Source organism: Nilaparvata lugens, chromosome X (genome assembly GCF_014356525.2).
Source record: "Nilaparvata lugens isolate BPH chromosome X, ASM1435652v1, whole genome shotgun sequence".
NCBI classification, from domain to species: domain Eukaryota; kingdom Metazoa; phylum Arthropoda; class Insecta; order Hemiptera; family Delphacidae; genus Nilaparvata; species Nilaparvata lugens.
The window spans coordinates 69,611,838-69,635,862 of record NC_052518.1 but is presented as its reverse complement, the minus strand read 5'-3'; the positions used below and the strand labels follow the sequence as shown (position 1 = coordinate 69,635,862).

Sequence of the window (24,025 nt, the reverse complement as noted above, 5' to 3'; positions counted from 1 at the left end):
CGAGTTGAAAAACTAAAATTTCATAGTCACACGAAAAACATTAGTAATATATTCAATAATAACTCTGTACAGTAACTATAACATATCTTGATACAACAGAGTTATTAAATGAAATTTATTCTGATTTATATTACAAAATAAATCATTTGATTGGTTGAACGTGATGAAATCATACAGCACAATTTTTCAAAATGAATGACATAATTTCAAATAGATCTATTTATTATGAAAAGTCTTAATTAGAAAGATTCTATAGTTATGGAAATGTATTACAAATGCAAAATATGACCTCCATTATAGATTCTCAGACAACATCTAGTGAATCATCCCTAATAGTACAGTATGTGTAAAGTAATACTACTGAAGCTACAGCAGTCGATATTCTTTTTTTAATATTGTGTGGAAGTGTGGTAACACAATTTAATAGTTATTTATATTCCTCCCTTTAGAATTTTATTGTTACTTCAGTTCTTCCTTTATCTCATGATATTGAAAAACAGTCATTAGCAGAAGACACTTTACATACAGTTTGGGATGAATCACTAAGGGCCGATTTCCGAGCTCGGGATTTAGCTGAGTTCTAGACTCTAAACAGCTGGAGTCAGAAAATTGGCTTTCCGAAACGGGGCGTAGTCGTAGTCATAGTGAAAGTCACGTTTAAATTAAATTTCGAAAAACTGGAAAATTGAACACAAAATAAAATAAAGAGAAAATAGTCAGCTATTTAGAATTATTTAGGAATGTTTCATTTCCTGAAGGAAAAACGTTTCCAATTATATAAATGAGACAATAAAGATTTATTTTGCTACAACTATTTACTGCGACTACGCCCTGTTTTGGACAGCCAATTCTTACTCCAGCTGTTTTAAGTCTAGAACTTGCCTAAATCCTGAGCTCGGAAACCGACTCTCAATTGCTAGATGTCGTTAATGTGCATAATGAAGGACTTATTAGACATTCATAATGCGTTTTCTATGTGCAATACTCATATCACGGGTTAATTTTATTGCACATTGAGCTCCTGACCATTATCGTTATCCACCTATTAACGAGAGTTGAGTAACAAGTATTTGTATGTTTCTGATTGGGTTCGATCTTCTGATAGAATTTCAAATTATCATTTTATGTTTTGGCAAATACATTTGTTGCTCAACAACAGATACGAGCAGATCAATTTTCTCGGCGGATAAAAACAGGAAAATTGATCTTCAATTTTTGATAAATTGCCAAGTACAGTCACGTGAAATTGGCCGATCCTGATTGGTGGCCTGGCGCTACAGTCATTTTGGCCGATCAAGAAATCCGGTCTGACCGCTTGTGGCCTAAATTTCATGATGTATCCTACAATTAATGCCATGTAAATAATGCAGAATGCAGTCAGATTGAAAATGGTAGAGGATGCTATGAAAGGATCTCAGGACCAAGACGGTGTTCTGTGATACAGAAAACACAAATTGATCTTGAAAAAATGTCAATTTCCCCTTAGTTTCATTTCAATCCGAGATTTTGTTTTTCCAAAGAAATTCATCATATCTCTTCAAGGGATCAACGTTTCCACTTGATAAAATTATCAAGTTACAAACAAGAAACGTATAAAATTGCTGATAATGAGAACTTGGAAATTACCAAACAACTATCTTTTATGGTGTACCATGTATCTATAGTGAGATCTACATTCTAAGGTCAGCATCTGATTAAAATTGGTTTGCTATCCTTGTCTGTCATTAGACAAAGCGGATAACTTAAGTTTTGTGTAACCCCGCACTGTTGTCAAATGTTTTGTAGGCTATATAGAAATATCATGAACCACCACAATATTTCATCTAAATATTTTGAAAATTTATCATTTAAGTCACAACACCTCACATCATCTACAGAACATGAGTGCTTGTCTGCGAATATTCTAGTATTTTATTACGGATAAATAACACTATATCTCACCAAAAACAGGATAAAACCTAAAGTTATGAAAGTTTGACAATTGTAGTTTTATGTATTTATTCTACTCCATTCTATTCAATTTCACTCTATTATATTATATTCTACTGTACGCTATTCTGTTCTATTCTACTGAACCCAGAATGAAACAGACACTAAAAATGTAATATTGGTATTTAACAGTATTGACTAATCAGCCAAGTCACAAGAAGTTCATTGCAGTACAACAGTAGGCGTTGGCAGATTGGTAAATAGCTGTGCTTAGGCTGGGATCCAGGCCCATTGTTTGATAGCTGGTTCCACACGAACAATTTTACAGCAGAAGCCGACTGAATAGCTCATGCTGATCACAGTCTGAAAGCCTATTGCATTACTCCTCTCTTTTTCCTCAAGCCCAATCGGATATTTCGCGTTTCGAACCCATCTTAATTTTCATGCCCACTAATCTATCATCATTCCAAGAATGGACACTCGAAAGTTTAAACTTCGCCGTTTCATGTGAACACATTAACTTCATACCACTTCGCATATTTCATCACTTATCATTGCTCCGTGTATCATTTAAAGACTATCTAGTTCATAGGTTAATATGTTTAGTATTCTTTTAATCATTCATTTTAGCGCTAGAAAGTATGCTGAAATATGTTAATCAATCAATCAATCATTCTTTTATTGTCAATGAACATAAAAATGTTACAAACAACGTCATTTTCAACAATAGCTTGTTATGCAATACACATCATGAAACATCTAATAAATCTGGAATCATCATTTGGTAGAGTGGTAGATTCACTCTTCCAAGATTGAATGGTTAACCGTTCAAACTCCGCCGATTCATACAACACAATATTATCGTAATTAAAACTGTATTTCATCTTCATGTCGTTCAACAATTCTTCAATACATACATTGTAAAAGTAATTGAATATTTAGCTGTATTATTAGTTATTTTGAATAAGATTAACCTTGAAATATGAGAAACCTCTATCAAGCATTAAGAAGGGGAAAACCCCTATTAAGAAGGGGAAAACACTACTACCCTAGTGGAAGAGATCCATAGAAATCGATAGAAAAACTCTATTGATATCAATATATGCTCATGGATATCAATACGTGCTCATGGATATCAATAGAAATCCATGGATACCAATAGAAATCACAGTAAATACAGTCAATGAACTTATATTGATATCACTACAAGTTTAGTGATATCAATAGGAATTCATGGATATCAATAAACATCATGGTAAATACAGTCAATGAACTTCTATTGATATCACTGTACGTTCAGTGATATCAATAGGTGCTCATGGATATCAATAGAAATAATGGTAAATACAGTCAACGAAAATCTATTGTTATCACTGAACTTTTAGTGATATCAATAAAAGTAAATGGGTATCATTAGAAGTAAATACAAACAAATAGAAATCATGGTAAATACAGTCAATGAGCTTCTATTGATTATATAAAATCTTCATTGATATCAATAAGGACAGGTTTCTGAGCTCTCAGGATGATATTACCCATGTTAACACACAATGTGAAAACCACGTTTCTTCACATGAATAAAAAGTGAAAATCAAACATTTTTTCAACTCTCAATTTAGGCTTTCTGACCAACAGTTCGGATGAAAAATCGAATTTCAACCCCTTTCTATCTGTTGCAAAATTGTTTAAAACACACCGTTATCGACATAAAAAAAATTTCATGCCAATTAAATTTTTGATTGAATTTTTTTTGATTTTTCCAAAAAAGTCTCACATTAAGCTTTCTGTTAATCAATTCGGGTGTAGAAATGAATTTCCAGCACTTTTTGCCTCTTGCAAAATTCGTCTACAGCGAGGGCACCGTTAACAATATATAGATCTTTTGCTGTAATTTTAAATGCAGTTAAAAACTTTGAATAATTTTGGCAGATTTTTAATTTTCCTGGAACAATGTATTTTTAATGAATGATTCGGGTGTAGAAGTGAACTTCCAGCACTTTTTGTCCTATGTGAAAATCCTGTCAGACGTGCCGTTAACGTGCTACTGACGTTTAAAATTTAAAAAAAAATTTGGTTCATCATGAAAAATTCTGAAAAAAATTCATGAACGTTTCTGTTCATATTATCAACCTTGTCCTAGAATTTAAAATGATTCTATTCAAAATTGGAAAAGTTATAACACTTTTTCAAATTAGATCACAGTTTATGAGGAAAATCATGCAGTATCTGGAATTACTCACACAGACTTTGAAATGATTTTTGGGGTTTCAATTCAAATAATAAACAACCTACTATTTTATCGTTTCCAACATTATTTCAGTGTCAAGCACAAATGTCCCCCCATAAAAAATCAATAATCTTCACCTGAAATTAATATCAAATGTTTTAATAACAGTAACATTATCAATAATTTTGAAATTACCACCATTACTATGGTATTGAATGAAAATATTGATATATTTTCAATAATATTGATATGTGAAATGGAAATATCAAAGTCTTAACAATCGATATATCAAACTAATTCTAACTTTTTTCCCGGGGAAAACTGATTTTATTGCATTCAAAAATGTAGAAATCAGGATTGTATTCTACTTTTACTTATTTAAACTATGTAATTTGAATAACACATTTCCAAACAAAGATGTAGATGATGTTTGAGAATATGTAATTATTGATAGTCGATAATTGTTATTTATCGATGTATTGATAATATTATATCAAAATTTTCGGTCTATCGATAGAATGATCATGATGACATGATGCACAATGAATTTTGCGAAGGACCAACAGTTTTTGGAATGAGTTTCTTAGTCTGTAATTTTTGTGATTTTATCCAGGAAATATAGGTAAGTGGAGTGATTTTGTTTTTATTGATGTACCGTAAAATGAAAGAATAAATTTATTATAGGTCTAAATACTTATATATTTAAATGATAATCTTTTTGAAAGACTATTATAGGCCACGCATAACATAACCTCGTCATAACACAACACTGAATACTGTATTATTTAAGGCATAACTTAATAATAATAAGAGAAAAGCCTCTTGAATTTATCGTTGCTGGAAATAAGATGATTATTATTCTAGGCAGACACATTCCAGGGTTATATGCTGGTACATATGAATTTAAATGTGTAACAAAACTTTTTATTCAGCCTAGCCTAAGTAATTGAAGTCACCACAAACTAACCTACACTCATGTTATTATAATAAACTTAATATCAATAATATATGACTGTGGATTGATAGATTAAAATTTATTCAGTTGTTTTCTGGACCGGAAGGCTTCATTTAAACTTTTTCCAGCAAGCAATTGATTCATTTATTTATATTAACAGCTTTATTCCCAATTTAGAAAAACTATTGGTGTAGTCCTCTCATTTCAGCAATATATATATTATATAATAAGAGAGTGAGACTGTGTGTTTGCAACATGTGTGTTTTCCCAATTTTCCAGTCAAAAAATATTATTTGAAATATGTTTAATTATAAGTGTAAACTTTTGTTTTATCTCTGATAGGAGCTGTGGTGATGAAATTTTCCAACACAAAAGAAAAAGACATAGAAGCAGTATAGTAATCAAATACTGGCTGAAGTCTCCAAAAACTCGGTTTACCAGCTAAGTAAGTCTCAATTTTGATTAATTTAAAACAGAATATAAAGTCAAACAATTTTTTTCTATGGGTGATGTCCACATGAGCTCTAGGCTTGTGCTAATCATTATGAGTTAGTGATCATACCGGGTGAGTCATATGTATGGGAACCTTTCAATAAATTAGAGACTGTTGTAGATATAATACTGTAGCTTTCAGGATATATTATTGGTCAAATACTCTAACTCTTGACGTATGGTACAACTGAATTTTAACCCCTTCATAACGGGTTGACTAGGTTCAGAATGTATAATATGGTGACTCAAGAGTTTTAACTGGAATATTTTTAATGTAAACGCCTATTGTGTGGTACATTATTTTAAAGGGCTTTTTAAAACAAGAAACAAGAAACATAACATCAATTAAAATGTACTATGGAACTTGAATCCAAAACGGTGGCTGATTAAAGTTACAGTTTGTAAAGAAATGAGGGGATATAACTCAAATATTTTTAATGTAGACACCCATTGTGTGATACATCATTATAAAGGCATTTTTAAAACTAGAAAGATGACATCAATAAAAATCTATGATACTTTTATCCAAAATGGCGGCTGATTGAATTTTATCAATTATTTCTTCAAAAACCAAAACTTCAATCAGCTGCCATTTTGGATAAAAGTATCATAGAAGATTTTTATTGATTTCATCTTTCTCGTTCTGAGAAGGCTTTTAAGATAATACACAATGGGTATTCACATTCAAAATCTTTGATTTACAACCCCCAAGTCACCCCCTTATGAGGAGTTGAAATTCAGTTGTATGTCAAAAGGTGGAGTATTCGACCAATAACTTATCCTGAAAGTTACAGTATTATATTATCTACAACAGTCTCCAACTTATTGAAGGGTTGAAGACTGTGATGTTTTGAAGATAAATTCAATTTTAATATAAATTATTGTCGTTTCACCATTTTATTAAAGCAAAAATCTCCCTATTGGCCATCCAGACATTTATGTTTTTTTCCCATTAGTGATGCAAAGCTAGTACAAGCAAATGGCTGATACAAAGTCCAACAGCTGAAAAAAGAAGCTTACATGAAACATTTTTGAAATTTGTCAGCTGTTGAATGATTACAAATGAAAATGAGCTTTCTTTTTGTAATTATAGTGTCCAGCTGTTAGATTGCATATATCACTACTTACTAGGAAAAATCCATTTGTCTGAATAGAACTTTATAGTTGAATTTAATTTCTATTCAGTTTTGTGTAAAATTATTGTAAAGTTAGGGTAGAGAATTTACTTCACATTATATTGTGGTTATTCAAAAGTTTTATAAGATTTATAGTTTTTTAATGTAAAAATAAAGAATTGAAAATGTTATTTATTCAGAATAATTAAGGTAATCCTTCTCCATCTTTTCATGATAAAATATTGTAAAAATGTATTTTAAAAACGTTAATTTCATGTGAATTTTTGTAAATTTTCATGCGAAAGAAATGACCAAATGTGGGACAAGAAATGTAGAAAAAAACCTTTTATTCATGTTCTTTTCTGAGAGTTCAGTATACATGTTCAATATAACGTGAAAATGTAGAAACAAAAAAAAAAAATGTTATTTTCAAGTTTCAGTTTCACGTACTTCTCACGTGAAAAGTTGGAACATTTACACTTTTTTCACGTGAAAAAATGTGATTTTCTCGACTTTTCCACCAGAATATGACGTTATAATGTAAAACTGTGAGGACATAATTTTCACGCGAAAAAACGCTCTTGTGTTATCTTGGACTTTCCTTTCAGGAGAGGGAGAGTCATGCATATTTTAATACATTTTTAGGTTATTAAATAAATTTGCTAGAAGATTAATTCAGGAAATAAAATCCCTATTTTCTAATTTGTAAAGATTGTATACTTTGAACTGTTATTTGTTCTAGAAATGTTCAAACACCGGATCCTGGAGGAAAATCTGAATGCTACAAAAATTGAGATTGAAATGAGGTGCAGTAACATAAACCAGTATGTAGCTCAAAAAATTGCTACTTTAAACAGGAAGAGATTAAAGTATTCTGGAGCACCACAATAAGGACCTTTCTTAATAAATAAATGACATGCATATAAGTTATTTTTATAAACAAACTTCTCACATTATTTATGTCTCAAATATTTACATCCCTTAATTTTTCATCAATATGTCAATAGACATCTATTCACTGAATCCAATTCACTTATATTAATTATAGATAATTAAACAGGTATACTCTCTTGTCTGATGCCAGTTGCAGTTGGGTTAAAATATTATAATCCTTGCAAATGTTATCTTCATCCTAAGCTGCTCTCCTAGATTTAAAAGAGGATTTTTTCTATAAAGGAGACAGGCTGCTTATAGATGGCTATTGATCTGTATTGATATCAATACAGCTGGTTAGGTATTGATATCCATGGCTACCTATTGATGTGTATTGATATCATTAGGTATTTGGACCAATACATATCCATGGAAATGTATTGATATCAATACAGCTGGTTATGTATTGATATCCATGGATATGTATTGATTTGTATTGATATCAATAGGTATTTGGGCCAATACACATCAATACATATCCATGGATACCAATTGATATGTATTGGCCCAAATACCTATTGATATCAATACATTTTTCTTTATTGATCTCTATTGATCACTTCCACTAGGGTATGAATACCTCGAAAACACAAACATCTACCCAATTTCTTGAGATTAGTAAGGCTAGTTACACACACATCGATTTTAGGACGTACGATTGTTTGCCGTTCTTATAAATCCTATTAGATTGAACATAGGATATCAAACAGATGATGTTTGCTGTCAGTTTCCGTTCGATCTGATAAAATTCATAAGGACGGCAAAAAATTGTACGTCCAAAAATGGATGTGTGTAACTGGCTATACTTATGGTTCGCCTTTACTTCAAAAACTTTCAAACTTTTCCAGATTACATCCTGGCAACGAAATGATATTTCAATATTATTTCCAAGCAACAAGTACCTATATCATAATATGAAAATTATAGAGGAAAATCGGAAATCCATTGGTCGAGCCCAATTATTCCATATTATGATTAATTAAATATAAAACTTATCACGTACACCCTGAGTAGCTTCAGAGGTGGGTGATTGATACCCAGGTGTTGCTCCTGGATGACTTCGCTCAGTCGTAATGTGGGCGGGGAAAGGAGGCAAGTCGAAGTTCCTCTTCCTTCTTCTTTGTGCCTCAGCTGGCGTGAACAGCACCTCCTGGTGCTTCTGACGGCGTGAAGGTCGCTCTCTTCTCTGATGACACCACTTTGATGTAATTTTGTATCAGCCTTACGGCCTCGGTTCCGCTCCAGTGAAGTAAAAAAGGAAGGACAGACAGGATAGGGACGGCAGACAACGGTCCGCTGTGCCCTGGGGAGAAGGAAGAATAGGGACGGCAGACAATGGTCCGCTGTGCCCTGGGGAGAAGGAAGAATAGGGACGGCAGACAACGGTCCGCTGTGCCCTGAGGGGATGGAAAGAATAGGGACGGCAGACAACGGTCCGCTGTGCCCTGGGGAGATGGGAGGTCAGGGACGGCAGACAACGGTCTGCTGTGCCCTGGGGAAATGGGAGGACAGGGACGGCAGACAACGGTCCGCTGTGCCCTAGGGAGATGGGAGGACAGGGACGGCAGACAACGGTCCGCTGTGCCCTGGGGGAACGGAAGGTCAGGGACGGCAGACAACGGTCCGCTGTGCCCTGGGGAAATGGGAGGACAGGGACGGCAGACAACGGTCCGCTGTGCCCTAGGGTGATGGGAGGTCAGGGACGGCAGACAACGGTCCGCTGTGCCCTGGGGAAATGGGAGGACAGGGACGGCAGACAACGGTCCGCTGTGCCCTAGGGTGATGGGAGGTCAGGGATGGCAGACAATGGTCCGCTGTGCCCTGGGGAAATGGGAGGACAGGGACGGCAGACAACGGTCCGCTGTGCCCTAGGGTGATGGGAGGTCAGGGATGGCAGACAACGGTCCGCTGTGCCCTAGGGTGATGGGAGGTCAGGGACGGCAGACAACGGTCCGCTGTGCCCTGGGCAAATGGGAGGACATGGACGGCAGACAACGGTCCGCTGTGCCCTAGGGTGATGGGAGGTCAGGGATGGCAGACAACGGTCCGCTGTGCCCTAGGGTGATGGGAGGTCAGGGACGGCAGACAACGGTCCGCTGTGCCCTGGGGAAATGGGAGGACAGGGAAGGCAGACAACGGTCCGCTGTGCCCTAGGGTGATGGGAGGTCAGGGACGGCAGACAACGGTCCGCTGTGCCCTAGGGAGTTGGAAGGTTAGGGACGTACGGCAGCCAACGGGCCGCTGTACCAGGGCAGGAGGTCGGGGACGTACGGCAGCCAACGGGCCGCTGTACAAGGAGCAGGAAGGTTGTGAGTGGAATGCTGTGGTCTGGGGCTCGTCCGGCCTTTAAATACTCCCCCAAAGTGGAGGGGATGGAGTTGTGCCGCCGCCAGAGGCGGTGGAAATCGTCTCGATGCGCGGAAGATGGTGCGCCATCGGTACCTTCCTTATCTCCGCGGTCGGCTAGCCTTGCTGATAGCCGAGCATCTTTCAATAATATTATTTATTATTTTCTCGTCACAATTTTACTTTGTGACACCCCACTCCTACTTGGGGGGGGGGGGGGTGTTCGGAGCCCTCTATGGCACCACCTTAAAAGGCGTGAGCCATCTAGGCATCACCTTAAGAGGTGTACACCTCTCAGGCATGACCTTTAAAGGTGTATGACACTCGCTATGAGCTTCATCTATACCTGGTCCACAGGTACATATTTACATCGTCCATTTGATAATTGGAATTTAATGCGTGGCTTGCCAGCCCGTTTGCGCTTGCCTGATGTTGTGTTGCGGTGGCACAGCACTGGATCCATATTTCGAGAGGGGCCTGGTCTGGGTTCCTGGGACGGTGGGACTACTTCATTGGTAGTTGAAGACTGCGTTTGCTCTTCCACATCCATTTCAGTTGAGGAGGGTATTGACTCCACCACATCCATGACAGCAGGGGGTGGTATTGACTCTTCCACATCCCTCTCGGATTCACCACTTGTGTTGGTGGCTGGGGCATGAATCGTGGCCTGGCGTTCAGAGTCAGTCATCTCATTCCTGTGATCCATCACTATGTTGCCCCAGAATGCTTGCCTTGGAACATATGACAACTCTGCTTTGCTATCAATCAAGGCATTGGGTTCGACTCTGTTCAAACCATCCTGCATGAATATCCTTTTGTCGCAATCCTTGTTGTCCTGAGATTCGGATTGTACAGCTGATATTGTTGGGACTGCTGTTGTCTTAGTCCCCAATAAGAGAGATCGCGACATTATTAGTGGACTTGTAGGATTCAGTTGGGGAGGATCCCACTCATGGGATCCCACTCGTGAATGTGTGAATATTCACCCTGTTTTCACGCATAAATTCCATGCCTAATAGCAACTCTTGTTCAAGTCCTTCCATTATAGATGCCACTATTGGAACTGTGATTTGTCCTATAGTTACATTAGTTGTCAGCTTCCCATTTAATGGGGTAGATCGTCCATCAGCTAATATTACGTGGTGATGAGTTGATTCTTTCCGTATCATCCCTATTTTCCGGAGGACTTCATAGACCTCGTTACTCATATAATTGGCTTCAGCGCCTGTATCTAGCAACGCTTGGCACTTTCTACCACCGATTGTCACAGTAATGAATAGTCTGTTGTCCCTTGATGACTCTTCAATCACAGGAATCCTTTGTGCCGTTCGCATCACTGCTGTCTTGTTTGGAATCTTATTCTCCTTTTGCTCATCACAGGCACATTCCAGTGCTCTCTTTCCGCACCTTTTACATGGCAGGATTTCGGGACAGCATGATCTCCAGTGCCCCGGTTTCTTGTATTGCCAACACACGGGTTCAGACTCGCTAAGAGAGGGTCTGTTACTTCTAGTGGTTATCACTGTCCCGACCTTGAGTCCGGTAATCTTTTTTGTGTCCTCAGTCTTGTGAACTCTCGAGTTCTGTCTATTCTGTTTCTCCTCTGCTTTGATTTGTTCATACTCTTTCGCGAATTTTTCTAACTCGTCGATACTATGAACATCTGATTGCCGAATATACAATTTGTACCGTGGGAGGAGATTCTTATACACTCTCTGTAATTTATTTTCGTCTGTGAAACCTCCTCGACGCCTCATGAGTGTCAGTACATCTTCGAGAAATTCGTCAAACAATTCACCTTCCCTTTGCTTCCTTGCCTGAATTAGATTCTCGAGGTCCTCCTCATAGGTAAGTGGGTAGTAGCGTGATCTGAAATCTGTCACAAAATTGTCCCATGATTTCCACTGGTCACGACAGTTACGCATCCATAGAGTAGCTTTACCAACCAGTAATTCAGGCAGCGCGACTAGTAGCTGGTTGCCAGTGAGCCCATAGGCTTGTTGTAGCTTGTCTAGCCTTTCCAAGAAGCTGGGAGCATCTGATTGGCCGTCGAATGACAGTCTCCAGCTTCTTACCTTGTCACATACCGCCCCTGGGTCCATGAGGGGGTTTGTGTGAATATTGGTTCTAACCTCAGTATGGGTACCTGTCACCAAGTGTTTAGTTTCCCCACTGCTTCCACTCATTATGCCGGGTCTTGGGCTGGGATAACGTACTGCCATCTTCTTATGTTGTTCTACTAACAACTTTCTCAACTCAGCAAGTGTTCCAGATGACACTATGCCCCAATCTTGTAGAAGATTAAAAGCTTCATCCTTTTTCAATCTATGGATCCAGGAAACTCTGGGGTCGGCTATCACCTCGGGGTTTATGTCTTCGACCAACTGATCCTCTATCAGCTCCTGGTGCTGAGCATCTAATACAGCCTCACCTTGTTCACTCATGATGATTCTCACTTCGTTGCCTCGTGCCCCACGTTGGGCGCCAATCTATCACGTACACCCTGAGTAGCTTCAGAGGTGGGTGATTGATACCCAGGTGTTGCTCCTGGATGACTTCGCTCAGTCGTAATGTGGGCGGGGAAAGGAGGCAAGTCGAAGTTCCTCTTCCTTCTTCTTTGTGCCTCAGCTGGCGTGAACAGCACCTCCTGGTGCTTCTGACGGCGTGAAGGTCGCTCTCTTCTCTGATGACACCACTTTGATGTAATTTTGTATCGGCCTTACGGCCTCGGTTCCGCTCCAGTGAAGTAGGAAAAGGAAGGACAGACAGGATAGGGACGGCAGACAACGGTCCGCTGTGCCCTGGGGAGAAGGAAGAATAGGGACGGCAGACAACAGTCCGCTGTGCCCTGGGGAGAAGGAAGAATAGGGACGGCAGACAACGGTCCGCTGTGCCCTGGGGAGAAGGAAGAATAGGGACGGCAGACAACGGTCCGCTGTGCCCTGGGGAGAAGGAAGAATAGGGATGGCAGACAACGGTCCGCTGTGCCCTGGGGAGAAGGAAGAATAGGGACGGCAGACAACGGTCCGCTGTGCCCTGAGGGGATGGAAAGAATAGGGACGGCAGACAACGGTCCGCTGTGCCCTGGGGAGATGGGAGGTCAGGGACGGCAGACAACGGTCCGCTGTGCCCTGGGGAAATGGGAGGACAGGGACGGCAGACAACGGTCCGCTGTGCCCTTTTCGTTGTCATTGATTCATTCATAAATATCAAATGTTGTTGATCCGTTACTAGTAGAAAGTCATGTACAATTTTATTTGATTAAAGCTCTACAAATGAAGAGTTTACTTATTTCAATTTAATCAAATAAAATGCCGACAAAGAAAAAGACAAAAACGATTGAAAACCGTAACTACGAAGAAGATAAGATGGAATCACATATTGACAAGTTTCTCAAGCCAAAGGAATTATCTATCGACCCAGATTCGCCTACGGCAGAGAGAGAGTGGAAACATTGGAAAAAGACGTTCGAAAATTTCTTAGAAGGAACGACAACCAAAGACAAAATGAAAATATTGGTAAACTTCTTATCACCTGCTTTATACGAAATTGTGGAAAGCTATACTTCATATGAAGAAACTATATCCATGTTGGAAGATATGTTCGTTAAACAAAAGAACGAAATTTATGTACGATACTGCCTTGCTAATGCAAAACAACAAATAGGTGAGTCCATTGATCACTACTATTCTGAACTAAAAAGATTAAGCTTATCATGTAACTTCACTAGAGTGTCAGCCGAAGAAAACAAAAACGAGCATATTAGAGATGCTCTTGTTTCAGGGTTATGTTCTATTGAAATTGAAGAGAAACTTTTTCAACAAGGAGATTTGAGTCTACAAGAAACCGTTTCCCAAGCACGTGTTCTTGAATCCGCAAAAACATATGCCGACTCCTTTAAAAGTACTTGTTATACAAACAAACTCTGTTGAAGAAAATAAAAACATAAGCTTGAGTGAATCTTTCTCAGATGTTAATGCTGTAACCCAAAATCGACAGGCAATTGTAGAGAAATCCGTTCAATGCCAACGTTGCGGATATAAAAACACTCAAATTCTCAAGAATGTCCTGCAATAGGAAAGACTTGTCATAAATGTTCCCGAATTGGACACTTTTCCCATGTGTGTAAAAGTAAAACGCTCAAAGAAAAACTAACTACGTCAACTATTACTGCAGCTGGTATAGCCAGTAATCTTTCTAAAGCTACAATTATTGTTTCGGTGAATGGAATAAATACACCAGCTCTTATTGATACCGGAAGTGTTGCCAGTTTTATTGATGAAAAATTTGCAAAAACAAATAAATTTAAAACTGCATCAGATTCTTGTTTTATAAGATTTGCATCTGTTCAACATAACACCGCTACAAAAGCATGTGTTTATAGCAATATTGTGTACAAAGGAAATGAATACAACAATATTAAACTCTTGGTATTAAAAGAATGCTGTTGCAATGTGATACTTGGTCACGATTTTTTGATGAATCACTCTACAATAAGTTTAGCATTCAATGGTAATAAACAGCCTCTTGTAATAGATAATAATTCTACAACCACACCACCCTTGAAAGATTGCCTCTTGGTGGAGGCCATGATAAAACCATGTTCCCTTTTCAATGACTTGACTCCCGATTGCCACCCAATAACTACCCGATCCAGAAGACACCCACAAGATGACTATGAATTCATGAAGAATGAGGTCAATCGCCTCCTTACAGAAGGAATAATTGAGGAAAGCCAGTCCAGTTGGCGTGCCCAGCCTTTCATTGTAACCAATGGACAGAAGAAACGAATGGTCATAGACTATTCACAGACTATTAATAAATTCACAAATTTAGATGCATACCCTCTCCCATTGATCGAAGATCTTGTAAACACAATTACCAAGTACAACATTTTTAGTACTGTAGATTTCAAGTCAGCTTACCATCAAATACCGATTCTTGAGAATGAACGACATTACACTGCCTTTGAAGTAGGCCGAAAACTTTATCAGTTCAAACGAATACCATTCGGAGTAACCAATGGAGTAGCTGCCTTCCAACGTACAATAAACGGACTTATAGAAAGAGAGAATTTGAACGACTGCTTTGCCTATTTGGATGATGTTGTCATTTGCGGTTCAGATCAAGAAGAACATGACAGAAATCTTAAGAAATTTCAACAAGTAATTGAATTGTATGGCTTGACTATAAATGAAGAAAAATGTAAATTTTCAAAAAAATCATTGAAGTTCCTTGGGTATGAGATAAAACATGGAGAAATTAAACCTGACCCAGAACGCCTTGCACCACTCATGAACTTTCCACCCCCAAGAAATGCTAAAGAAATGAAACAACTCATGGGATTACTGGCTCATTACTCCCGATGGATTAAAAACTTTTCTCAAAAGATTCACCCCCTTGTCCACATACAGAAATTCCCTCTATCTCAAGATCTGATGGAAACTTTGGAATTGTTGAAAAATGAAATTTCTTCCGCGGTACTGCTCTTTGTTGATGAAAATGTACCATTCATAATTGAGACAGATGCATCAGATTTTGCAATTGGTGCAACATTAACACAAAATTCTCGACCAGTAGCCTTTTTCTCACGAACTTTGTCCCAAAGTGAAACCAGGCATTCAGCTGTTGAGAAAGAAGCCTATGCCATTGTGGAGTCTATAAGAAAATGGAGACACTATTTACTACGAAAACAATTCACTTTGATCACTGACCAAAAATCAGTCACATTCATGTTTGGCACTCAACACAATAGAAAAATAAAAAATGAAAAGATACAAAGGTGGCGCCTAGAATTATCTGAATACAAATTCAACATAGTCTACAGACCTGGAAAAGAAAATGCACCAGCTGATGCACTCTCTCGTATATGTATTACAGCTGGTTGTTCAACATTGAACTCAGCTTTGGCAAAATACCATGATGAACTTTGTCACCCTGGTGTAACTCGTTTCTACCACTGGCTCAGAATGAAAAATCTCCCCTATACTGTAGATGATGTAAGGAAAATTTGCTTCAATTGTGCAATTTGCTCTGAAATAAAACCACAGTATATGAAGACAAAAGGAAATCTCATAAAGGCAACAAAACCTTTTGAACGAATTAATATGGACTTCAAAGGACCCGTACAATCAAAAACAAGAAATAAATACCTACTGGTGATGGTTGATGAGTACTCAAGATTCCCTTTTGTATTTCCTTGTCCAGACATGACTGCGAGAACAGTCATAAATTGCCTGGTCTCATTAATATCAATGTTTGGCCTTCCAAGCTATATTCACACAGACAGAGGAACATCCTTCATGTCAACTGAGTTGAAGAGCTTTCTTGGCTCAAAAGGGATAGCAACTAGTAGATCAACGCCTTACAATCCGAGAGGGAATGGTCAAGTAGAGCGATATAATGGAATTATATGGAAAGCAATAACACTAGCTCTAAGATCACGAGGACTTGATTCAAATCGATGGGAGGAAGTGTTGCCTGATGCACTTCACTCTATTCGATCTCTTTTGTGTACTACAACAAATTGCACCACTCATGAACGAATGTTCCTACACATGAGATCCTCAACAAATGGACAGTCACTACCATCTTGGCTAATGAGCCCAGGACCAGTTTGGCTGAAGAAAATGAACCGAAATTCAAAGCAAGATTCATCAGTAGAAGAAGTTGAATTGATTGAGGCAAACCCAGAGTATGCTCACATTCGTCGCCCTGATGGACAAGAGTCCACTGTGTCGCTCCGTCATCTTGCCCCTAAGATAACACGAAAATCTAGCCGGGTAGAATGATATGATAAACCATATGTTTTCGTTGTCATTGATTCATTCATAAGTATCAAATGTTGTTGATCCGTTACTAGTAGAAAGTCATGTACAATTTTATTTGATTAAAGCTCTACAAATGAAGAGTTTACTTATTTCAACTAGGAAAAATAATACAACGATAATCATAAAATAATTTCGCTAGTGAATTTGGAATATAAAAAGTATTTGATTTGTTGTACTGTAGCTTCTAACTGCGAAAAAATCTCAGTAGATTTTGTTCCCACGCTTAATAGGTGTAATTTCTCTGCGAGGTAGATAAAATTAGTAGACTAAAAAACTTAAGCATGTTTCTGATGTTAAGCTTGGTATTTGTTCTTATTGTTATGAATGGAAAACACAAATTGTAAAAGATAAAAAATTGTACAGCCTGCAATCATGGCACAATTTTCTCAATTATTAATTATCATGGAACAGCAATAATTTACGAGTTCAGGGTGAAAAAAAGGCTGCTATTTTTAGTCGTAGTTACGAAGTTTTACAATAATAACTGCATTCAATAGATAATTTATATTTAAAAAAATTGGTTTCTACGTTTATTTCTGACTTTCGTAATTCATTTTCAATCAATGGATGATGAGTATATCTTTAATAGGCCGATAAAGAAATGTTTTTACTATTTCCGACTTTCTTAATAGCCACTTACATCTATGAAGAATACAAATGCACATGTATGAAGAATACAAATATATATGTATGAAGAATACATGTTATTTTAAATCAACGGTTTAAAAACAGGTTCACTTTACTATTGCACTTGAAATTATCTCTTGCAAGGTATGTACGTGCAAATAAAGTCAATGTCAATAACAAGTACTAACAAGTACGATACAGTTAACTTGATTTGATCAAGGATTACTGTAACTTAATTAGGAGATATTCAAAATGAACAACACGTGCATTGATAATTGTCAACGTTAATAAATTATAATGATACGAAACTTTCATAGTTTGAAGGTCAATTTAAAAGATTGAGAAAATTTAGCTTCTCTTTTAAAATAATTGTAGAAAGACCCTATGATATCTAATGTACTATCAGAAAAATATATGATTTAGATAATCAATGGATATATAATAAAATACAAGATAGCTCGCTTTTCTTATTAGAGAGAAGTAAAGCGAGAAGTGAATGAGATATCCACAAATATTACAAGCTTGCTAAGATAAGGATAAAAATAATTTTGCTCTCTTTAGGCTATAATTTCTTCAAAAACAAATTATATAATGAATATGAAGATACTTCTTCATTATCTGTAATAGATTTTATTTAGTTTGTTACTGGTCACATAGTTCTATCAATCATTTAAAATATTTTTGACAACACTGTAGTCGATATAGTGTACAGAACCCTTAAAAATTTATCAAACGTGAAATATCAACAAGCAGTTCGACATGGAGAGTGAAATAGATGAGTATAGTTCTATTGTAGAAATGAGTCATCTATGAAAAAGATTAAATCTTTTTCATAGAATTAAGGTAGGACATAGAAGCAAAGAATATCCTTTCGTATTTACGTGAGATGCATGAAAAATCCTTGGCTTCTACATGCCTTTGGATAATCTTACTGGCATTTAGCCTTGAATCACGGTATGGATGTACAAAATTAAAAAATGATCGTTTCTAGACCAGCTGAAAGTGACACGCTTGTTTAAAAAATACAACGGGAAACTTAAACAATGATTTCACTCACTACCAGGATTGAGGATTCTGATGGACTTAGGTCTATATTCTGAAAATTTGAGTATGATTTAACAAAAAATTGCAGTGTAGATGAAGACTGAGTAATCAAGACAAATCTCAGACAAAGGACCAGAATTGTTTCATTTTATTATCTGTGGTTTGAGGATGCCAACACAGCATAGCGAAACGATCATCACTACTAACCAGTTAGTAAATATAATTTCTACTTTCAAGTTACAAAAATATAGCGTGTTAAGAATGAGGTGTAATGTAACTGACAATAATTATCACTTGATTATTGCAATGAGCAGAATATGAATCATTACCAACAGGGACAATGCTACGAGTAATAATATGACTCAGATGTAAATATGACTATCTAGGTTTTCAAGTAATCAATTCGACTAATCATATTCAAACCAACTTCATACTATCACAAATAAACTGATATTCAGTGAATTTTGAAATACTCAGCCATTGATTTTATAATGTAGCCTACTATGACCAACCAATTCTAAAAAAATATACTACTCACTTAGTCACAAACGTACATCCACTTTATAAATAACTGAAAATGTCTAGTAATTACAGATATTATTAAAAATTGATATTATATTATAAAGCAATTTAACAAAATAATAGTCTATGGCAACATTACCGTATATAACAGTATAGTACTCATGATATAATTCCGAATGAATTGAAGCAGAGTAGTCTTTGTCTTCTTAATCTCACAACACATAATTTCAAGAAAATAAACCACCCACATGACCAGTAAATCAATAATTATAACACCAATAATTATACATATAAATCAACAGAAATCTGGTTCTCAAGATAGAATTTATTTTAATGAACGGTTATCATTACGAATAAAATAATTATAAAATATAATGATAGTGTCATCTGAATAAATGATAAGCGATACGCTTCAACACTTGATTGATGCTTGATTCCTGCTATCATAATCATTATTTTCCTTCATGAATCTTCTAATAGCGCTTTTACACATTCGGACATACATGAATATAATCAGAAATTTAATGAAATTGTTCAATCAAATTCAAATCAGATGAGCTGCTAGTAGTAAAAGAAGAAAAGGAAATAACACAATTCCGAATATATTCAAACATGAAATTGATTAATTGAATTCAAACTAATTGAGCTATATCTTAGAGAAGAGAAGAAATATCATAATTTTAAATACATTTTTCATAGAAGGATAATGTAAGTGACTTATTAATGTGTCATTTGGATCAAATTACTAAGAAAGATAATAAATTTCAAATCTTTATAAAAACATAATGTCACTGTCCTATTGAATGTAAGTAACTTTAAAATGAATTGTTGAAATCGGCTCACCTTTGACAGGTTGGTGGAAGAGATTTGTAAGCGTTATTGGTAGCACTTGAAGCTAGGACGGCCAACAGCAAGACTTGGACAACCGTGAAGAGATTAACAGTCGTCATGTTTGATAGGATCCAACAACACACACTGGACACAACACTAATAATGCCCGACGTTTCTGCTTCTCATCTGGCTGAATGCATGGCCTCAGGCGTAGATTGCTGCTAGCTGTCGCTGTCTGACTACTGCCTCTTCCCTCTTCCTGCCCAACAGAAACAAACTTAGTGAATGCGCGTTGCCGACTGTAGTGAGTAAAGCTTGGAAGCGGGGAGCAACGAACGCTGCAATGCTATTGGCTGAGCAGACACACCTCCGCCCCTCCACAACTTCATTACTAATTTCACTAGAAAATGTACTAAAACACCGACAGACGTCATTGTGACGTCACAGCCTAGCATCAGCTGACCGCACACTCTCTACACCTTCACTTACTGCTAACCTTGGACAATGACAATTAAACATCTTCAACAACAAACTTGAGCATACACTTTTCAGGTACATGCACATTTCTATCTTGACAGGACAAAACAATTAAAAATAAACAATACAAATATTTGATGGATCCAGCTTTCATAGGCCATGACAATTATTAAAAATCTACAATAATAATAATAATAAAAACAAGATGGGTTGCAGTTTTTCATCCCAATCGTACAATGGGAATTAGGCCTAAACATCTACACCAATAAAAAGTAAAATGTTTTACAATATCCTATTCTATTTTAAACTGACCTGGTATAGAGTTAACATCGATGGAGCAGTATAGATAGTAAACATTTTCAATAGAATATAGAAAATGATTATAACTATATTTAACTATAAATGATTATATATTTAACTATATTTATAACTATAATTATTTGACTATATTCAAATAGAATATAGAATATAGATTATAGAATAATGAAGGTGATGAAAATAAATTTAAACTATGACAACACTACTTTTTATTTATAAAGAAAAAATGAGGAACTAGTTTCGATTGATACACCATTATCAATCTATAGTGAACTCAACCTATATAAATATTAAAATCTACATCTAGGTTAACTAAATCGCTTTAACCAATAATGACACTAATTCCCGGTTACACGTACGTCTATGGCTATTTTCTCAGACTAGGGTGACTCAAATCACGGAGCGAATCGATGCACGAGCGCCCCAGGTCAACAATATTGACAAAATTCCTATTTCAAAAATTATGAAATTATTCTGCATATTACTAGAATAGTTCCATTTTAAACCAAAAACCTAATATAACCGCCTAACCTCTCCCTAACCTATCCTAACCTTTCCTCAAGTCCTAATCCTAATCTCATGTAAAACATTACCAACATATATGCACAGAAGTGAGAAGCCGTTGCGCACATAAACACTCCAGATTCCAGCATCGGATACTCGAGGAAGTTTCTCGCCAACTCGAAATGCTAGTATGAGCCTATGAAAGTCGAACACCGTAAATAGACGACATCTGACGTGATCTATGCCAGAAAAACCTCTCACATCAAGTAGAGCAATAATACGAAATCATTTTACGTCGGTTATAATATTATAGACGTACTATGTCATTGTTTAATAAAATTATCGACTCACATGTTAGTACTTGTCACGAAAAACATGATAGATTTCAACCATGAGTCGGTAGATAGATAGATGTAATTTTTGCCATAGTGTTAAGAAACTGTTTATATTAGGTATATTGTATTATATTTGAAAAAGGCAATAAAATTATTTAAATTCAGTTACTTATTTACTGAGAAAAATACAGGACTCTTGTTAAAATGTTTCTAGCTTGTCTCCAGTTTTGTATAGGGTATGATAAGTCAGTTCGGAGTAAAAATTAATTTTAAATAATTATTATTTTTCGTATTTTAACCAAAATATTTGTCAGAAAGGAAGGTTTATACAGTATGAGAATCTCTTTCGGCTAAAATTATATTACAGTACTGTATATGAATTTTAATTTATGCCAATCGTTTACACTCATACATGAAGTCAACTTTTATAAAATTGAAATAACATACGGATGAGGATATGAAATTGTTTGGAGGAGTAATTAGTAATCAGCATTTAAGTGTAGTCTCTATCTCTAGTTAGTTATTCAAGGGCTTTCTACTTCGTGATCTCTGCATTTTTTCCCCACAACTAGTGAAAGGAAGTTTTTAGTAAACTAGAAACAACGTTAGTCGATAATAATAATTAATCTTGTTTGGCATGTGAGATTTCTAGTCTTCTATTTATTTCCATAAACCTTGATTTCTGATGCTAAAAGGAAGTTGCAGATTTTTTCAAGATATAACCAGAATAAATTGAATGTAACTTATACATTTTTAACTTCCTTGTAATTATGTAATTGTGAGTTATATTATATGATGGATTTAAAACGATACAGTGCAACCAACCTCTTTAGCACGTTTCTCGATAATGAACCCCTTGACCAATACTATATTTATCTAGATTCCCTTGAAAGCTTAGTAACACGAACTCTCTAGTACTCTAGAACTCTTAGTAACTCTCCGCCACTTGGAGAAAAAAACAAAATCAAATCAAAAAAACAATCAAATTTAATCAGCGTAAAATGATGTCATCTAACGGAACCAATTCAACAACAATTAATAGAAGAAAGAGTCTGACTAGTAATGACAGAATGTTGTCATTTTACGACGGTTAAGTTCAATAGACGATGCAGCCAGACCTTTACACCTTTATAACTTATTACACGTTTATAATTCGTAGGACTTTAGATAAAAGCCTTGATAGCGCGAATTTTTATGGTGAGTGGCAAGGACTATGCAACCTCTATAAATATATGGAACAAAAATATATTTGGCTAAAAAACAAGACAACCGCGACCTTTATAAGATGTAGTTCTCATGCAGCCGATCTCCATAGCAATTAGTTTTCGAAACAAAAAGTTAATCAGACGTGTGTTCAGGATTTTTCATACAGTAAAAACTTCTTTTGTGAATTGTAGAGGTACAAACAGAGCTGTACTACTTTACAAATATTAAAACTACCATAATTATTACCCATCATAAAAATAGATAAAAATAACGATTTTTCATAGAGATTTTTAAACTACGAGAGATTCGTTATGAGAGTATTATTGAGCTATGAATACGTATCATTGAAAGATAATTATTAAACTGTGAAGTATTGAAGAGGGCTACAGTACTAAAAACGGTGGTGAAACCCCTTTGATATGGACGAGCCTCCTTACTACAAATTCGAATTTTCCCCGATTTCTTGAGATTAAACAAGAAATCTTACTCATCGTGGACCGAGAGATTGCCTGGTGATGGAAATACCCATATCATCTCCAGTACCAGGGTGTCCACTGAACCAAGCTCAGAAAATCCCCTTACAATTCCTGTATATTTCACGTTTTCCCCGCCGGTTAATTAATATGTAAAGATATGGGTTATGGGGGCGGGGGTATGAGGCTACTCAGAAGGGGGTCCGTTTGGGAAAATGTAATATTCTTGAATAACAATTTTCAAAAGTGAAAAAGTACGTTTTTCATCAAAATGTAGCACCATTATAAGATGATAACTCTAAACTGAATTTCGAATAATATTTAAAAAATGCCATCCAAAAACAAACTTCCTAACCTACCCGTAAATACTTTATCTATAATTGGAAGAATACGACAGTAATATTCTGAAAGAAAAGAACTAGTTATTGTTGGTTTTCCTTGTTGATAGTATCGCAAGAGCTTTTCGCGGAAGTTGAAGGTCAGTTTCAAGTATGAACTTTCCTTATAGAATACTCCATGGAATTAGAAGAAACAGACAGCACTTTCCTCCTACTACAAAATCCGGTATCAGCTTACTTCTTCAGATACCGGCAATTGGCACAACGTCAACTTCTACTTCTACTAATATAGTGATAAGCTGCAGAGATTTCGCCACATCGGAAGTAACTCGATTTTATTAAAATTGATAAACAATCTATATTATACTGTTGCCATGATTAATTTTGCGATGAATTTGAAAGAGAACAAGAGAACATTCATGTGTATCCGCGAGACTTATTGTATAATAATAGGTAACCTGTGCTCCACAAGGGTCTGTTTTAACATAAATAGATTAGTAGAATAAAAAGGGGGATTTAAGAT

At 36.2% G+C, this 24,025-nt stretch overlaps 1 protein-coding gene across 1 annotated transcript in view; it reads right to left on the bottom strand.

Moving 5' to 3' along the window:
- LOC111056142 (trehalase) overlaps window positions 1–24,025 on the bottom strand; it is a 258,221-nt gene that overhangs the window by 121,962 nt on the left and 112,234 nt on the right. Inside the window, 1 exon segment of the mRNA XM_039441525.1 lies at window positions 19,864–20,110. Within this exon segment, the coding sequence (XP_039297459.1) occupies window positions 19,864–19,970 (107 nt within the window). The 5' untranslated portion in view covers window positions 19,971–20,110.